Below are 18,194 nucleotides of genomic sequence, written 5' to 3' on the forward strand. Positions count from 1 at the left end.
CCGGAGCGTGAGAAGTGCAGCGCGGGCACCGCGGAAAGGCGGGGCTGGGGCTCCGTCACACGGACGGCCCCGACGGAAGTGACGCGTCGGAGGGGCGGGGCGGGGCCGGGCCATGGGGCGCCCCGGGAAGAGCTGAAGGCGGAGCGGCGCCATGGCGGAGGTACGCCCGGCTGCGGTGAGTCGGGGCCCGGCGGGAGGGAGGGTGCGCGGCCAGCTGCGGGGCCGCTAACAGTGCATTGTTGCTGCAGGGCGAGAACGGTATTGGCAACAGGGCGATCCGCGTGGGTACCCGCCGGAGCCAGGTAGGCGGTGGCGAGTTGGGGGTGCGGGGAGCCCGAAGTAGCCCTGGACAGCTGTGCATGAAAGCGGATGCTTTCGTTTCTCCGGGTCCCGGCAGCTTTCGTGCTCGAAAAGCAAGTGAGAGCAGCGTCCGTGCTCTCCAGGGAGGCGAGCCCGAGTCGAGACTCGGGAGGTGCTGCTGCTCCCCTGCTCGAGGTCTGCAGGGAAGAGCAGAGCTCCCTCGGAGCTCCGCACTCGGTAGCGGCTGCTGGGAGGGCTCAGCCGTTCTGGATCGTTTGTTGAGAGCTCGAGAAAAAAACTTGTGAACGCTTTTCTCGGTGGGGCCGTTTACTCTCATTAGCGCTTCTTTCGTGCGATTTGCGGAGTTAACGTGGCACCTTCTACGATAACGGGTATCTTTCTGTTTATTGAATTGCGAGGCAGGCGCGGCTTTTGCGGAGAGGTGAGGCGGGACCCGCCCCAAACACTCCAGCCCTCCCAAAGGCCGGGGAAAGAATTTGTCCGGAGATACAGTGGGTATCTCTTGCCATCCTGCTGCAGCAAGGGAGGAGCTGACTCGCAGAAGATAACCGTCCTTCAGGCCTTTGTTCTGCGATAAACTTGTTCGTTCTGGTAGCGAGGTCTAAGATTCGGTACTTCAAGGAGGGAGAGAAAGCATTACATGTGGACTTCAGAGTACAGACCATAGGCTCACGCATGCTACTACTTTTTCTAACCTGAGGTTGCAATGGGAAGCCACAAGCTATGCTCATTTTGTATGTAAGGAAACTAGAGTCTTGAGAACAAAGTTAATTGCTCCGGGCTATGTAGCTCGTTACCAGGAAAGAAGCTGAAACGCTGTAGTTAGAGGTGCTTGCTTGATTCTTCTGTTTTTATTTTGCTTGCCTTCGCCTTGTTTTTTTTTTTTTTTTTTCTTTACTGCCTTAAGATCTGGTGCTTGCTGTTTGTGCAGACCTTAGCTGGTACTTCTTTGTCTGTAGAATTTCTGAGTAGCATTTTGATCCTATCAAGGCTAAATAATTTATATTTGCCAGTATCTGTAGGACTTTTAGAGGCAAAATCATACTGACTCAAAAAAAATCATACTGACTTCAAAACAAAAAAAACAAAAACAAACAAACAAAAAAAAACAAACCGAAAAACAAAACAAAACAAACAAAAAAAAAACAATCCAGCATGCAATGTCAACAAAACTAATGGCTTGAGAAAAAGCAGGAGTTACTTTCTATTATAGGACTTTTTCTTTCTTCAGTGAATGACAGGCTTTTCTTACCTTTCTGTTTGCTTCCCAATAAACACCTGTCTTTCAGCAGTGACATTCCATAGAGGAGAAACGCCTTAAGGTTAGTTAGGTACACTTAGGTAAACGCTGTGTACGTATAACATTGCCTCTGAGAAATGAAACTTCTGCCTAGGGGACAGCTAGTGATTTTAGGGCAGCTGGAAGCAGTGCATGTGAATCCTAACACATTTTTGCTTCAGCTGTTCTTCCTAACTCAATACATTGTTTTTGTTTTGACTTGTTATGCTTGGATCACAACAGTGCTGGATATGGGGAGAGGTTATTTTGTTGCTTAGATTTAAAGAAGTTCTGTGAAATGTTCTGGTCACCTTACAGGCTCAAAGGATTTGTATACGTGAGCTATTGTATTTGGAGCTGCTACCCTCTAATGCTTATAACTTAGAGAACATAGTGGTCATGCCTGCATGACTATCAAAGAGTGACAGAGTCCTCTCTAGCTGCTGTGTAGCTTAGGCTTTTTGCGTAGTGCTTTGTTTTTGTGTTCATTGCAGCTAGCCCGGATTCAGACTGACGGTGTTGTTGAGATGCTCCGTGACTTTTATCCTGATCTCTGCTTTGAGATTGGTAAGTGGTGTTTTGTTTTTTCCCCTCCAGTTGCTGCTCTGATGTCGGGTGGCAACAGGAGCCAGGCAGTTATCTATGTGTGAATAGGGTATTGTCAAGAGCAGGTGAATTGGCCACATGTTATCTGAGAGAGCAGTCTGAATTCTGTTAGGTTGTATAGCTGAGCAACTGCTGCCGGTGTTTTCCAATGGAGAAGGATTGGTTACACAAGCTCCTGTTGATGAAGGCCTGTATCTGTCATGCATATGGTGTTACATTGCTCAATTTGAGAATCTGGGCAATGTCTTTAGAGTTGGCTGTTCCCAAAACCTGTCCTCTTTCTCCTTTTGTGTTTTTGAGTCATGAAAGAAATCTCTATTTCACTTGCAACATATTCTTAGAAGCGAGCTGCTCTTGAATCTGTCTCAAGTCTGTGTTTGCAGCGTGGTAGTGTGTATTGCTTGTTACTATTAAGTAGATACCACCAGTCAATGTATTCTGATGATGCCCATGGCTTTGTGTTCTCTGAGCAGTTGCCATGTCTACAACTGGAGACAAGATCTTAGATACAGCACTGTCTAAGGTAAAGGATTTATTTCAGGTGGGAATGAATTAAAAAATATAGTACTCAAAAAAGTAATTGTATTTGATGCGGGTTTTCTTCTGTGATTCATTTTTCTTCATTTACATGTAGATTGGGGAGAAGAGCCTCTTTACCAAAGAGCTGGAAAATGCACTTGAAAGAAATGAGTAAGAGCTCAGTTTTATTACTTGTCTGGCATTTTTTTTTATTATTTATTTTTTATATGCTATAAGTGTTATCTGGTTTCCTTCTTTCTGATTAAGGAAGAAATTCTCTGATACAACATGCTTTTTTTTTTTTTTTTTTTTTTAACTCCCTATCCTGGATTTAGGCCATGTTTTGGAATAATGGTGTTCTGACTGTCTGCCCTATTTTTTTTTTTTTATATTCTCCGATTTGTATGTTACTTGTGCATCAGAGCATGTGTAATCTAATTCATGCTTGCAAACGTGTTCTTTATTTTACTACTTTGCTACTGTATTTCAGTATTCTGTGATTTGCATACTGCGTAACATACTTACTGCTTGTTAGTGTGCTATATGCTAAATATTCCAGTAAATTGTGTATGAGCAAGTTGTGCTGCTTTCTGGAGTAATTTCTTCCTACAGAAAAGTCAAATATATAGGGTTGGTGTTTTTTTCTTAAATATCCTGAGTAGGGCTGTTGTGCTTATGGCTTGATAAAAGTAAGTTTAAAAGCAAAGATACTTTCTGCATCTGTAGCGTACGCATTTGATAATGCATTTTCCAGTAAAGTCAGTGGAAAAAAAATACCGGAGGCTCAATGATTTACAAGTTGCTGCCCTTATAGTGAAGTAGATGGCGTTTGCTTTGCTAGCTATTATTTTCACATTGAACCATGATACCAGTCAACATACTGGTTGCATACTGGTTCAAGGGAGTCTCTGTGTCAATATTTCTAGTATCTTACGCTAATTCAGTCTGGTTGTAGTGTATCTTGTACTGCTACTGGGAGGAAGGCATTATCTCAGTTTTCCAGATTAGAAAAGGCAGAGAAAAGTAAAATGGCTCTTCAGAATTGCTAATGTAAGTCTAGTAGAAATTCTGGGTAAAGAGTTCTGAGCATTCTTTCTCTTTTCTGAACTAATCCCAAGAATTGGATCTACACTTTCCTATTGTTAACTGTGGGTCTCTGGCACTACATGACCCAACATCTATTTAGTGTTGTGATTACTGTTCTCTAATTCATAGAGTTGACCTGGTAGTTCACTCCTTGAAGGACCTGCCAACTTCTCTTCCTCCTGGCTTTACCATTGGTGCTATTTGCAAGTAAGTATGCGTGCAAAGCCTGACTGTCTGAGGGACTTAACATTTTGCAGTGTGGATAACAGCAGGTTTGTTGGAAATCCTTGCTGTTAAAAAAGAAGCCTTTTGGAGCTAGATGATAGTTCCTTTAGGGAGCAGCACCAGAACTGTTAATCTTAATGGCCTTCTGTTAAATGATGTCTGCCATTCTGCTCTTGCTTTTTTTTTTTTTTTTTTTTCCTTCTCTCAGAAGAGAGAACCCACTTGATGCTGTGGTCTTTCACCCCAAAAACTGTGGGAAAACGCTCAGTCTTCTTCCTGAAAAGAGGTGAGTAGGGAGAAGGGGAAGTCAGTAAAGTGTAAAAAATAGAAAGGAGGAGTTTGTTCGTATTTCCCAGTGATGAATCAGTGAGCTTTCCTTATCCTGCAGTGGTTTTTGCACTGCCTTCAGTTAGCTTCTGAACCTATGTGCTGAAAAGAGCTATGCTAATGAGAATGTTGTTAATTGACTTTGAATGTCTTTAGCCAACTTTGAGAAGTAGTGCACCCTTGAGATGCAAGTGAGACCCTACCTTGCTTCAGTCTCCAGAGTGGATATGAGGTCCTTTGTGTAGTGCTCATTACAGGAGGATGCATGCAGTGCAGACAGTGCGTCCAGAGCAGAATCCTAACTTGCATGTCTGTTCTCTTGTTCTCACTCAGCCAATTCAGATTTCTTTGTTGCTTTTTTGGGCACATATTTTCTGTGGTATTTTCTGGTGTATATTCAGGTGGAGCTAAGTACTGTTTTATGCTAAATTTCATTGATTTAATTTTTCCAAACAGTGTTATTGGAACTAGTTCACTTCGGCGAGCAGCCCAGCTCAAAAAGAAGTTCCCTCAGCTTGAATTCAGGGATATTGTATCCTTTTGCTTCAAAATGTTGAATCTGGACGAAGTTGCGGAAAGGATTATGGAAGTTGACACGAAGTCCAGAATCAAGGGTGATATACAGTACCTGATCTTCAGGAACACACTTCCTCAAAGGCTGCCTTCTGTAACCCATTCTGTAGTGCTTTTTGTCCTGTTGTTTTCTCATGGTTCTATAAAGAAAGGGCCTAGCTTTAATCTAGCTGAGATTCAAAATGCTGGTGCATTTCGTATTTAGCGATGTTCTGAAGGCTGCTTAGTGGAGGTCTATCTTAAGTTTGTCACAGTGGCAGCCAAATGCTGATCAGTCCATGACATCTATAATGTGTTTTGGGCTGCTAGTTTAGATATGCGCCACTGAAGTGGGGGTAAAACACATTACCTCAGTCCCAGTAACCCAGTTCATTGATCTGCAGAATTATTTGATGTCAGGTATGTGCCATTTAAGTGCATCATTTGTGTCTTTTCAGAGAGCATGCTTGGATTGTTATGAAATATTAATCAGCAGAAACAAAGAAACAATTGTCCATATTTAGCACTTCTTTCAGAATGATACCTTGACTGATTCTTATTTGGAGGCTTTAAACAGTCGAGTGAATGCTAAGTGATTGTATGACTCTGCATACTGTTTCTCTACTTGCTTAACCACTTGTACAGAGAGGAAATTTAAACACCCGCTTGAAGAAGCTAGATGAGAAGGAAGACTTCAGTGCTATAATCCTGGCTGCTGCTGGATTGAAGAGAATGGGCTGGGAGAATCGCATTGGTCAGGTGAGTGTCAAAGTAAAAAATCCCATTCTCTTCTAGGCTATTGCCTGCTTGATTTTCAGACCTTGTGATTGTCCCATCAGAGGTGCACATGCAATCTGCTGAATCCATTGCCGTGTTAGCTTGATGTTATTTGCTTTAGGAAGGGTTTAATTTTGCTCGTTTCTTTTTGTATACAGTTACAAAATGCAATACTTTTCATGTTACAGGAACAGTTTGTAATATGGTAACATCATAGCATTTCATGTGTGCAGTGAAACAGTGCATGTGTAAGATTTTTTTCTGATTAACTAATGAATAAAATATTACTGTCAATGTGAGGAATAGTACCTTATCCTACTTTTTGAGATGGAAATGCTGAGGCATGGGAAGTGGGAGGTGATATTTCCCTTGGGCACAAATGTGGTGTTAGAAGTATGCATGGAGTTCAGTTCTTCCTTTGTATATTCTAAAAAGTGCAACATGACTTAACTCTGTTTTTACTTTTTTCCAGCTCCTGAGCCCTGAAGATTGTCTGTATGCTGTGGGACAGGTACGTTACCATTTCTGTACTTCAAGCCTGACTGCATATGGAAAGCCAGCAGCAGTGTGATGTCAGGTGGTTAACTGTGGCAACCAAGTACTTCTGATGTATTTATTGCCAAAGAAGAATTACAGTGATCTCTGTTGCAGCCTCTTACTCTCCTTATGTTCAGCGTTTGAAGAACATTAATTCAGCTCCATGAGTCTGTGTAGTGGGGTTTGATTTCTATCAGCCACAGAAATAGTAAACGGTAAGGTAATGTGTGGTGCAGCTACCCTGGGACAACTCTGCAAGTATGAGGCAGGGCTAGTCTTGTGCTATGCTGGGCTATCCGTACAAAGCCGCTGCAGTGTCGGTTCTGTGGCACTCCGCGGAGCTGAAACGCCTGCCTTGGGGCACGTTGTTAGCATTCTTGTTTCGAGGCAAATTTGTTTCCAGTCCGTGCTGGTCATGTAGCTGAACTTATACACAGTGTTGCATAGTTGGTATCAAATTTGTGAAACCTGAACTGGCTGTGCATTTTGTAGTGCAATCATTATTGTAATGTAATGCAGTTGTTTCCCAATCTGGATGAATTGCTGGTTGATGTACAGCTGTTGCTGTTACTTACAGGTTGGAAACAGTAAACAGTGACAGCTTTGAAGTTATCCCATGACAGTACTGAAGGTAGTCAGCCAGATGAAAGTGAAAAATGAGCCAGAAATAGTGTTTCTTGTATTTGTCATGTACTATACTTTTTTTTCTTGTCTTGTTTTCCATTTGGGAAAGAATTGGTTTGTGATTGCTGTTATCTTCAGACAAGGTTGCAGAACTCACGTTTATCCAACTTTCTTATGCTGTTGTGACAGCAGAGCAGGTGTTTGCATATACGTAGTCAGAAGAGGCATATGGTCTGAAGTTGAGCTAAGGAAAAGATGTCAGGTGACTGTATGATCTTCAGTACTTGTCTAAGTCCTGAATTTCCCTTTACAGCAGTTGCTTCAAGATGTCTTGCAACCAGTTGATTGTTTCTTGAATAATTTCTGTAAAATCTCTGTACTTAAATACTGCTCCCTGAGTGAAATGCATCCAGACTTCTGAGTTGTGTTTCATGACCAATGCTGAGTGCATACAGACACTTAAGTTGAGGAGTTCTGTTATTACTGTTGTCTTACAGGGGGCTTTAGCGGTGGAGGTTCGAGCCAAAGACCAAGAAACGCTTAATATGGTATCTGTCCTGCATGATGGAGAAACTGTATTATGCTGCATTGCAGAGAGGGCTTTCATGAAACATTTGGTACGTGTGTTATCCTTGCCCTTCTGCTTACAGTAACAAATACTGCTCTATGCAACGGATGGCGTGGTGTGGGAAGACTGTTACACCTGCTAAGTAGGGAGAACTTGTGAACTGGGAAGTGCCTGAACAGAAATAGGCGGAACTGTGTGCAGCATATACTTTTCAGAAACCTCTGCTTTGAATGCACCGGGAGGAAACTCAATAGCAACGTCGTTCTGTTTTCAGGAGGGTGGCTGTAGTGTCCCTGTTGCAGTTAACACCATGCTGAAAGATGGCCAGGTGAGGAATATTTTGTATGTATATGGGATTATTTATGAAAAACTGTTCCAGTGTGTGCATGTTCTCTGAGGTTCAGCTCAGCAGATGTCTTCACAGCTGAGTAGGGCAGATAAGGGTTATAATTCTCATACTCAGGAGTATGAGAAAGCAGTTCTGGTTACAGAAGCTGAGTCCTAGAAAACACCCTTACTGTGATAATTAGATTTTTTTTCATCCTCTCGTTTCAAAGTGTTGCCCTGAGATCTCAAAGTCTGCCTTTTGACTTGGTAAAATCAGTGCATTTATACAACAGATTATGAATTAAGTAGGTAGAAAGCTAGAAAGTATTCGGTTTCTTTCTTGGGAAGATGCATCTTCCCTAACAAGGATTATTTGCATTACAGTTGTATCAGACTGGCAGTCTGATTAGACTGACTTGCAGAAGTGTTGCTGTCTAGGTTGGTTTTGTGGTAAACTCTTTCTGTCTTTCCAAGTTGTATTTGACAGGTGCAGTCTACAGTTTGGATGGATCTGATAGCCTGAAGGAAACAATGCAGACCAGCGTTAATTATCCACAACAGGTATGCAATGCATGTTGGACTCAAAATTCAAACCTATAGCTGAATGATAAAACCAGATGTTTTGAGATCAGGTGTTTTTCCCTTGTTCTGCTAATTGTTCTAAGAGTCCACAGCATACAGTTCTAAAGGCTATTCAGACCATAGATTCTAGCTGAATATTTTTCAGTGAGCCAGCAGTGTGCCCTTGAAGCCAAGGAAGGCCAGTGGTATCTTGGGGTGTGTTACAGAGAGCGTGGCCAGCAGGGCAGGGGAGGTTCTCATACCTTCTGCACTGCAGGGGCCACATGTGGAACAGTCTAGTTCTGGGCTTCTCAAATCAGAGGAGATAGTGAACTGCTGAAACAAGTCCAGTGGAGGGTTACAAAGATGATAGAGGCCTAGAGCATTTCCATTATGAGGAAAGACTTGGAGACCTGGGGCTGTTTAGCCTGGAGAAGAAAGGCTGGGAGGAGTCTTAGCAATGCTTATTAATACCTAAAGGATGAAAGTCAAGCAAGCAGATGAGGCCAGGCTTTTTTTTTTTTTTTTTTTTTTTTTTTTTTTTTTTTTTTTTGGTGGCGCACGGTGGTAGGACAAGGGACAGCACAAACTAGAGTACACCCGAAGTTTCATACAGATATGAGGAAGAAGGGTGACAAACAGGTTGCCCAGAGACGTGGGGGGGGGGGAGTCTCCTTTGCTGGAGTTATTTGAAACCTGTCTGGATGGTTTCCTGTTCAATCTGCTCTAGGGAAGAACCTGCTTTCAGGGGAGTTCAATTCTGTGATATCTAGTTTCATGCAGACTTATTACCCACTCCTTCCCACAGCCTTACACTGAGGTGTTTATTCTTGCAGAATGAAGATGGACCAAATGATGATGTGCAGCATGTTGGCATCACAGCCAAAAACGTTCCTGGTCAGGCCCAAGAAGCTGCAGAGAATCTTGGTATCGAACTAGCTAGTTTACTTCTGAGCAAGGGAGCTAAGCACATCCTTCGCGTGGCAAGACAGCTGAACGATGCCTGCTAGGCCCCCAGTGAGAGCAGCAAGATTGTTACAATTCTTGCTGCAGGCTTCACAGCTACTCAATCAGCTGTTGGAGGAAGGGGGTTTTTGTTTTTAACATTTGCACCAGCCTTGTCTGACATTTGGGCATAAAATACTTGAAATACCTAACTAACTTGGAGTTATGTTTATTGAAGTTTACCTAAGTTGCAAAATCTCTCTGAAACTTAAATAAGTTTTTATTGTTAGGACAGATGTAGTAGTAATTGTTCTCCTATTGCGTTTAGTAACAAAGCATCAAATACAGATTATAGTCAGACCAAACGGTGGTGTTACTGCAGTACTGCGCTGTGCTGACAATAAGAAGTATTTTCTGTAGTCACTGAACTTGGGAAATTGCGGATTATTTGGGCCTGTTATTTTCAGAAATGAAGGAGACTACCATTAGGTTCCCAATGCATTCCTCATGGGGAATTTACCACAGATGCTATATTCATAAGTTTTGGCTACAGAGTTGCTTTAAGTTATTAAATACAACTTTGTCACTTGTTCATAGTGAACTAATAGGTAGCTGCTTAGCCAACTTATCCCACGTAGATGTAGTATGAGGATATGCATTGATATACAATAACTGGTAACCTTTGACTTGCAGAGTAAGAAACTTGCCTTTCCCTCTATGCTGTGAGCTATTTCCCTGTTCACGGCTGAGCTGTCGTTTTGCACTATCATGTTGCAGTGCCTTAAGGAAACATCAAAATAACCTATTTATAGGGTTCCAGTTTGGAGATATGAAGCATTGTTTATTTTCTGTGCAACATCTGCTGAATTTAACAGCAGAGAAACAGTCACATTATAAGCACCCAAGAGTAAGTCTGTTCGAAGAACGTCACCTATTTACAGTTTCTGTAACTGAACTCGAGCAGCCAATGCCGGCTGCTGGTGCTTCCTGCCTGCTCCGCAGCGCGGCCTAGCGCTTGCTCCTCGTAGTTGGCCTCCGGGCGTGGAGCTGCATTGCCTTGGGCCCTGCGCCGGTATTTGGATGCAGCCCCCGCCTCTCCCCTCCCGCGGATCGCAGCTCTCCCAGTGAGCATTGGAGTGGCCCTGAAAAGGGCCTTTGTGTGGTGCTTGGGGGAAGGAGGGGGGAGGAAGGGAAGGAGCCCGGCCTAGTACTCTTGCGACTGCTGCCCGCTGCCCTTCTTGCCGGCCTTGGCAGGGCTCGCAGCGCTCCCACCCGTCTTCTTGGGCAGCAGCACGGCCTGGATGTTGGGCAGGACGCCGCCCTGCGCGATGGTGACACCGCCCAGCAGCTTGTTGAGCTCCTCGTCGTTGCGCACCGCCAGCTGCAGGTGGCGGGGGATGATGCGCGTCTTCTTGTTGTCGCGGGCCGCGTTGCCCGCCAGCTCTAGAATCTCGGCCGTCAGGTACTCCAGCACGGCCGCCAGGTAAACGGGTGCGCCAGCGCCCACCCGCTCCGCGTAATGTCCGCGCCGTAGCAGCCGGTGAACACGCCCGACAGGGAACTGCAGCCCGGCCCGAGAAGAACGAGACTTGGCCTTCGCTCGGGCCTTACCGCCACTTTTGCCTCGGCCAGACATGGCGTCTCGCAGCGGACCGAGCACCACTCCAAACTCTCAGCAGCTCTGCGGCGGGACGAAGGGAGGACGCCTCCACCGGTGTCTTTATAACCTCCCGCACAGTAGGGCCCCGCTCATTGGACAGCACAAGGCCGCCTCGCTATTGGTGCTCTGTCGCGTGAACCTCCTCTCTGACTGGCCGCCTTTGCGCCCGCCCCCACTCCTTAGCGCTTACCTCCTATCTAATGGCGACGGCGACAGACCAATCAGAAGACAAGGCGCCAAATTCGTACCACGCGGTAGCCGTTGGCGCTCGCAGCCGGGTACGGTAAGATGGGGCAGTGCGGCGCCGGCCGGGCCCCGGGGTCCGACTCGCCGGCGGAGCTCGGCAGTGTGCTGGCAGGGGGCGTGGCTGGGCTCAGCAGCGGCGCCTCGGATGGATGTCTGGAGCTACGCTTTCAGGTGGCAATTCTATGGTGCCGGATAACGCTATCTAAATAAGAATTCGGATAGAGAAAATCGTAACCGGCAAATCTAAGTGGTTCTTATCGATACTTTGTACAAAAAGATGCTGTGATCTGTACTCTGCTAACCGGTCCCAGAGGTGCTCTGATCTGTGAAGAGCACAAATGCTAGACACTCAGGGAAAAAAAAGCTTGTAGGATCTGCTGCAGAAATTTCTGGCATTGAGCAGGGCAGGAGAGCACAGCACTGTACTGTGGAACCTTGCTTCACTGCATGTCAACATTCTCAGGACAGAGAGCTGAAGATGAAAGGGTATTTCATGTTATTTTATTCCCAGAATGCTCTGAGTTGTGGGTATGATTTATAATGTATTACTCTACAGATAAACCTGAATTAGCCAAGAAGACGTTCTGGTTCATCTGTTATGTTGTAGTCTCACAGAAATTGCAGTTATTATTTCTTCTCTCAAGGAACAGCGACAAGTTTCTTAAACTTCAGTGTCATTTCTCCTGCTTTCCCTAAACACTCTGTGTAAAGACTTGTGTTGCTTATTTTCCCTCTGAAAGGTATTCTCAGTAGCAAGGATGTCCAAGTAGTGTTGACTGTCTTCTGTCAGCAGAATTAGACGGAAGAGCTCTGTCTACAAAAAGAGAATTGTGATTCTAGGCTGGCTTGGAGTAGTTTCTTGCATTCTGAAAGGGTGGCTTGGAGTTCTCAGAGGATCAGAATAAGATTGAATTGTTTTGGTCAGCAATTGAATAAGGTTCACTGGAAGGTGCAGCTCCTGGCAGTTCAGTCAGACATCATAAAATAAGCGCACAAGCTGGTACCGGATTGAAAATGCAATCACGCTGCCCAGGACCTAAATTTAAAAACAGACACAGACACACAAAAAAAAACCAAAACAAACAAACAAAAGAAACCAAAACAAAAACAAAACAAACAAACAAACAAAAAAAAAAAAAAAAAAAAAAAAACAATCAACCTGAAGCTGAAACCTTACAACATCAGTCAATTCACTGGCTAGCAGGTTCTTCTTTCGCATGGAGATTTGATGTGCTTTAAAACACAGTGCTATATCGTAAACAGACTTAAAGTAAAATTTTTAGGTGTAGAAGAAATGAAAAGCATAAATTTAGCCAAAGTTCTTGGTCTTTCAATCAAAATTGTACCTATCTGTGAGGGATTTTGTGCCTGTTTATGCAAGTTTATCTTGTGAGAACAAACGCAAAAAGATGGCAAAATCACTTCTTAAGACACCCAACTTATAATGTAAACTCTATAGCCTGTAACGAAAAACAACTAGTCAAGCTACAATTTGTCATCCTTTCATAGCAGACTTCCCTGCTGTGACCTCACTCAAAATCAAGCTGTATGCACTTCCCATTCCCTCCTGCTCGATGTGTTTGGCCTAAGCCTTGTTCTCTTTGTTGGAAGTCTTCTGCTGGAATAGGAATTTAAGTGGTGTTTTCTCTTTCCTAAGGAGAAACTCTTCCCTTTGAGCTGACACTGAAAGGAATTGTACTCAATTAAGCAATGTCTTTTCTGAAACAGAATATCTGCTGCAACAGGTAAGAGAGTTCACGTGTTGAATAAAAGTAGCAGCAGTATCTGCAAGGCGTGTTCTCCTTGCATTCTAAGTTGCTTCAAAATGCTCCCACACCATGCTCAGACTCCAGCTACCACTGAGTTCATGCCACATTTATGTAAGGGCACCAGCTGGAGATAACACTCGTACTAGTGTTATTTGGTATGATTGAAAAACAGAACTGTGATAAAAGGCTGTATTGAGTTAGAGTGACAAGGCAAGAACATAGTGCTGTTTTTTCTACGGTTCTTCTAGCATCCAGCAACTCGTGCTCTGAGGAGCTTCTCGAGCTAATCTAGGGACTTGAAATTTAATAGCTCTTAGTGAATGATGCTGGGGACTGAGAGGAAGGACAGCTTCTTCCTGTAGCTGTGTAAAGCTCAGATTTTCAAGTTGCACAACTTTAATTGCATTTTGTATAAAAAGCATGATGCTTCCAGTCCCCCTCTCCCCTTGATATTCTTGAGACAAATCTGGATCTGCTTCTATCACAGAATACATTTCTCTGCTAGCAGGAACATTTGTCTGACCTGAATGAGTAGCAACAGGAGAGTGAGATTTCGTTCATGGATGGGTCCGATCAGCTTTATAACGAAGTTAATTAGCGTCATATTATTGCACTCGGAGTATTCACCATCTTCATCCATTCCACTCCTCACATCTACAATGTGCAAGATCTTTACTATCTAGGGAAAAAAAATATTGCGTGCTATTTCATCAGGTATGTTTAGTGCTTCCTGCTAGATCCATTTTGCTGTATCCCAGTAGTTTGGCTTGTGTTCTTACTTAAGAGACAGGATAGGCTTATGATGGTCTTGGAACAACTGCTGTGTGTGCTTATTTTAAAAGAGCAATTATTAATGTAGTTAATGCATTGACTGCAAGAGACAGTGACTGAGCTAAGTAGAATGTGTTCTTGATTTGAGCCAAGAAATAACCACTGAGCCCAGAAGTTCTGCCTTCCCTCCCATCCTGCTGCTCATGCGTTTGATTCCTTCCTCAAAACATGCCTGTTTTTTTTTAATCTTTTCCTGCTATTACCTTCAGAATGTATGTTCCCAGGGTTGAGAGGCTCTTAGTTTTGAATTTGGAGTAGCTCATCTCCAACTTCCCTGTTGTAGGATTGAGCCTAAAAGGAATGTTGAAGTCTTAGTCTGGACAGAGCAAGGCGACCGTGATCCCTACATAAGTAGATTTATATCTCAAGCCAAGTTGCTGAGAAAGAAATATACTGGTGGAAAAAAGCAAAAATATTCCAATATTGTATAGCGGCAGCTGCTCATACCTTGGTCCCTCAGATTTGGGCAGTCAATAAAATATTCCTCCCTGCTTTGACCTAACACGTGCCAGGTTAGAAGAACTGAATATATGTAGACGTGATGACAATCAGTGACAATACATGGTGCTGCAAAATGCTTGCTACAGTAAGATCTTAACAAATCCTAGTGCAGCAGCAGTAGGAACAGCCTGTATCTATTTATCTCAGTCTTGCAGCTGAGAATAATCATACTCTAAAGAGTATGAGTGTTAAATAGTAGTCTTTCCTAGTAAATTTCTTCGACAAACTTGTGCTGATTGACTCAACCATAAATAGCATGACTGGCCAACTATCCAACCTACTTTGATGGGTATTAAAAAGAGCACCAACCAACGTATGTTATTGTTTCTCAGCTGGTGGTGGAGACAAAGGGCATAAACTGGTACCGTTATAGGTCACTCAGGTACATTACCTTGGCAGTCGGTGGCGGGGACAAGGAATAATGTGGAAGAGTTGAGGCAATGAGTAGAGGAAGTTAAGCACTTGTGGGATGAAAAAAAGGAGCATTGTTTTGCTGAAGTGGCCCAGGATCCCCACCACAGCAAAGGTCATGCCAGCAAAGTAACAGAAGGTGTCCCCAACAAACACTTGGGATGGATACCTGCAATCCACAAGGCAAAGGAGAAAAGGTCTGTCATAATCAGTGTTGCCAATATAATGACTTCATAACCACCTGAAGGCATTCCCTAATGGCAAGATTGGTGCACAAAAGATACCAGTGGATTGCTGCTTTGTGTTCTTAGTTCTAGCAAGAAGCCTGTCCATACTCCAGTATATCGCTTACTCGTTGATAAATGTTTTTGTTTGTAAAGGGAAAAAGAATATGCTTCCAAAGAAATGCTGAATGCCCATTCTCTTACCAGTTGTGGTAAAACAGCCCCAGCGTTGTAAAAAAAAATGGAATCATAAAGTAGAGAGAGAAAATGTGATCATCCTGATAATCCCCTACAGGAAAAAAAAAAAAAAAAGAAAAAGAAAAAAGAAATGAGGTTCTGATAAGACAGGACTAGGTTACTTTCAACTACACTGACTACTGAAATTGAAGTTTCTATTTCCCTTTGCTTTTTGCACTCCCACACATTACCTTACCGTTTAACTCTACAAGGTTGAATGCAATAATGGAAGCAGCAATCACCAGAGACTGCCCTGCTTCAATCCCATTGATTCCAGCGAGAATGTTGATGGCATTAGTACAAAACACTGCTAGCATGCCCATGTATGCATAGTAGAGAATACCTGCAGGTCAGAATGAGGCAAATACTTTAGCATTCATATTTGAAACAGTAAATAGGATCACAGCCTGAAATTCCAGTTTCCTAGGTTTCATTATATAGTGTCTCAGTACATTCTCAAATTAGTAGTTTACTAACAAACAGATCCTTTTCCTGTAAATGTTACCACCTGCACACATGTACAGCACAGTGACTGCAGCAAACTGCTGTGTTTCGTTTCTGTGATTTAGTGATGCTGGGATTGGTATCTGAGGGCCAAGTGCCTTTGGCACTCTCTCATACTGCCAGAAACCTGAAAAAAGGTACGCTACTTATCTATGTATAGGTAAACATATATGCTGGAGCTCTTGATGGATATCTGGATGGCTATTCTCAGCAGCACGATATTTAGTTGGTGATGTTCCCTCTCACTTAATAGTTAGCAAATCTTCCACAGGTTCCCTCTACAGCACAGGGATTGACACCTGCTATGTTAAAGTTTGAGGTGTGCCCCTCAATTCATTGCTAATGACCATCAGTGAGTCAGCGCTTACCCAAGTCCAAGTGCATGCCTAGTAACACCCGGAAAGGCTTAGGCACCACAATGGTTGTGTTCCCAAAGTTGGTGAAGTACACCATAAGTAGTGGGAGGGATGCCATGGTAGGGAGAAGGAGTTTGTGACGCCAGCGTAGGTTCAAAACATCATCTGCAAAGCCCAGGAAAATCATGCAGCAGATGGCAAGGAGTGAGCCAATAAGTTCCACAAACTGCAGGACAGAGAACAGGGCTCCGGTCACTAATGGTCATTCCTTGCTAATGCCTGCTGCACTCCAGGCACAAAGAAGCCTTACCTCGTCGTGAGGAAAGGTCGTGCACTGCTCCTCTATGAAGCACCGCAGAAAGGGCACAGGGATGAAGCAGAAGAGGATGATGAGGAACACGGCCCCGCTGATCATACCCTGTGCCTCGGGGCTGAAAGGAAGGGGAGGCCAGCGGTCAGCTGGGACGTTGCGGGCCGGGGCCGGCCCGGCGGGCACCGCTACTCACATGGGCCGCCGGAAGGCCTTGTTGAGGTCCTCGCCGACGAGGCGCGCTGCCAAGAAGTGGTCTTTGAAGGCCGGTATTAATGTGAGGGTGGCCACGAAACCTAGCAGTGATCCCCCGAGATTGATGAGGAGGGGCGCGGCGGGCCAGGCCACCATGGCCGCGGCGGGCGCTGGCCCTGACGGGCACGGAGCGTCTCTCGGCGCACCTTGCCGGCCGGGCGCTAGAGTAGGATGCACCGGATACGCGCGCGCCTTTTCCGCTCAGTCCGTGAGGGGAGCGCCATCTTTGGCCCTGGCAATGCCAGTGGGCCGGCGCTATCTCTGTTTCGCTGTCGCGTACATCACTTCCTCCTTCCTCCCTCCCCATACCCTGCGGTAGGTGGGCGAACCCCGATAGTGCTGCGCGGGCCGTCTGGTAGCCCCTCAGAAGCGCCCTAGTGGCTTTGGCGTTTCGAGCGGCTGCTCCAGCACCGAGGGCCTCCCTGTCGAGCCGCCTCGACTTTTTGATGTGCTTCGCTGCTCTGTGATCAGCAATTGCCGACGCCGGCAGGGCTCCTGAGCACGGCTGTCGCCTGTAGGCTATGCACGGGGACTCAGTGTGCGGCCCTGGTGGACGGCGGCGCTGAAAAGAACCTTGGGGACTGGGGGTGGCATCGGAGGTGACCATTGGGCAGTGGGAGGTTGCGGTGGGTACGGTGGGGGCAGGGGGCCGCTGGCAGCGCTGTCCTCGCCCGCTGCACACCTGGCGGGGGCCGTTAATTGGCTCCCCAGGAAGCGTCCCTGAACCCGGCACTGCTTTCTTCTGTGAGAGTGAGCAACGGAGTGGCCCCACGGGGAGAAAAAAATAAAAAACCCACGCTAGCTTGGGTCGTCCTGAGCCAGAAAACCGTTACCAGGTGTGTGGTCTTTGTGTGAGTGATCCTGGTTGAATGCAGGACAGGCATGGGTTTGACCACGGGCATTGCATTTGGATGCAAGTCACTGAGTAGAGAAGGAAAACACAGTCGAGGTGAAAGACATAACTGCAGGACAGACTTCCCTCTGCTCTGTGTTTGTGTGGGATGCGGTGAGCTCAGATGGTTTCTGATGGCTTTTTCTGGGCTGATTAGAAAGCTACTGCTGTATCAATAGACCTTTTCTGGTCTATGGTCTGTTGAACTTCTGAGAAAGTTAGTGAAGTATAGCTGAGCCTTAAATTCTAAGGCAGGCATTCGGTTCTTTGAGGGAAGAAACTACAGTATGCATGAGGAGGTTGACCAGAGAGCCTCCTGCACCTGCGGAAATGCCACTGTGGTACGTGTAAAACGAGGGGGGTACAGCTTTTGTTGTCGGCCCTCCTGGGAGAAGGTGACCCAGGGCAGGCAAGCAAACGGGCTCCAGCTGGATGATGAGCTGCAGTGCAGGTGCGCGTGCGTCAGCACAAGTGAAGGGTCAAGCTGAGAGAAAGGTGTTTTCAATAAGAAAGGGAAAAGTCATCGAAGAGCTCATCCATCATCTTCGCCTTGCTCTTTTAGGCCGCCAGCATTAGTTCGTGGCAGTCAGCGACGAGGTTGTCCAGACAGAAAGGCTGGTGGCGGAGGACCCGCAGACCCAAGAGAAAACCTTGCACACGGGCACCGGAAAGGAAAGCGGAGAACAGTGAGGCAGCCACGTAACGCCACGGTCGCCCGCCATGCCGCGGGGAGGCGGTGCTCCG

At 45.3% G+C, this 18,194-nt stretch overlaps 3 protein-coding genes across 5 annotated transcripts; 1 reads left to right on the plus strand and 2 right to left on the minus strand.

Annotated features, from left to right (window-relative positions):
• Window positions 1–48: 48 nt before the first annotated feature.
• On the plus strand, window positions 49–9,466 carry HMBS (hydroxymethylbilane synthase). Of its 3 annotated transcripts, none has more exons than XM_052697404.1 (14): window positions 49–175; window positions 249–302; window positions 2,095–2,167; window positions 2,680–2,729; window positions 2,841–2,896; window positions 3,941–4,018; window positions 4,245–4,322; window positions 4,820–4,895; window positions 5,561–5,674; window positions 6,165–6,203; window positions 7,351–7,470; window positions 7,696–7,749; window positions 8,223–8,309; window positions 9,146–9,466. In XM_052697404.1, the coding sequence occupies exons 1-14, from the start codon at window positions 152–154 to the stop codon at window positions 9,317–9,319; spliced, it is 1,077 nt and encodes a 358-aa protein (XP_052553364.1). In that variant the 5' UTR covers window positions 49–151; the 3' UTR covers window positions 9,320–9,466. The 3 variants fall into 3 exon arrangements, with proteins under 3 accessions (XP_052553364.1, XP_052553365.1, XP_052553366.1); XM_052697405.1 differs by having other exon boundaries at window positions 83–160; XM_052697406.1 differs by lacking the exon at window positions 249–302 and having other exon boundaries at window positions 137–175.
• A 114-nt stretch (window positions 9,467–9,580) lies between these two features.
• Window positions 9,581–11,035, minus strand: LOC128087639 (histone H2AX). Its single transcript, XM_052697407.1, has one exon. It carries the CDS (start codon window positions 10,888–10,890, stop codon window positions 10,459–10,461), a length of 432 nt encoding a protein of 143 aa, XP_052553367.1. The 5' UTR covers window positions 10,891–11,035; the 3' UTR covers window positions 9,581–10,458.
• A 598-nt stretch (window positions 11,036–11,633) lies between these two features.
• DPAGT1 (dolichyl-phosphate N-acetylglucosaminephosphotransferase 1) lies at window positions 11,634–16,735 on the minus strand. The gene is made up of 9 exons (XM_052697400.1): window positions 16,500–16,735; window positions 16,304–16,424; window positions 16,006–16,219; window positions 15,330–15,476; window positions 15,101–15,185; window positions 14,653–14,841; window positions 13,964–14,051; window positions 13,453–13,608; window positions 11,634–12,196 (listed from the first exon to the last, which is right to left on the minus strand). The coding sequence occupies exons 1-9, from the start codon at window positions 16,652–16,654 to the stop codon at window positions 12,131–12,133; spliced, it is 1,221 nt and encodes a 406-aa protein (XP_052553360.1). The 5' UTR covers window positions 16,655–16,735; the 3' UTR covers window positions 11,634–12,130.
• Between the last annotated feature and the right edge of the window lie 1,459 nt (window positions 16,736–18,194).

The sequence above is a fragment of the Tympanuchus pallidicinctus genome, unplaced genomic scaffold, assembly GCF_026119805.1.
Source record: "Tympanuchus pallidicinctus isolate F22 unplaced genomic scaffold, pur_lepc_1.0 scaffold30, whole genome shotgun sequence".
NCBI classification, from domain to species: Eukaryota; Metazoa; Chordata; class Aves; order Galliformes; family Phasianidae; genus Tympanuchus; species Tympanuchus pallidicinctus.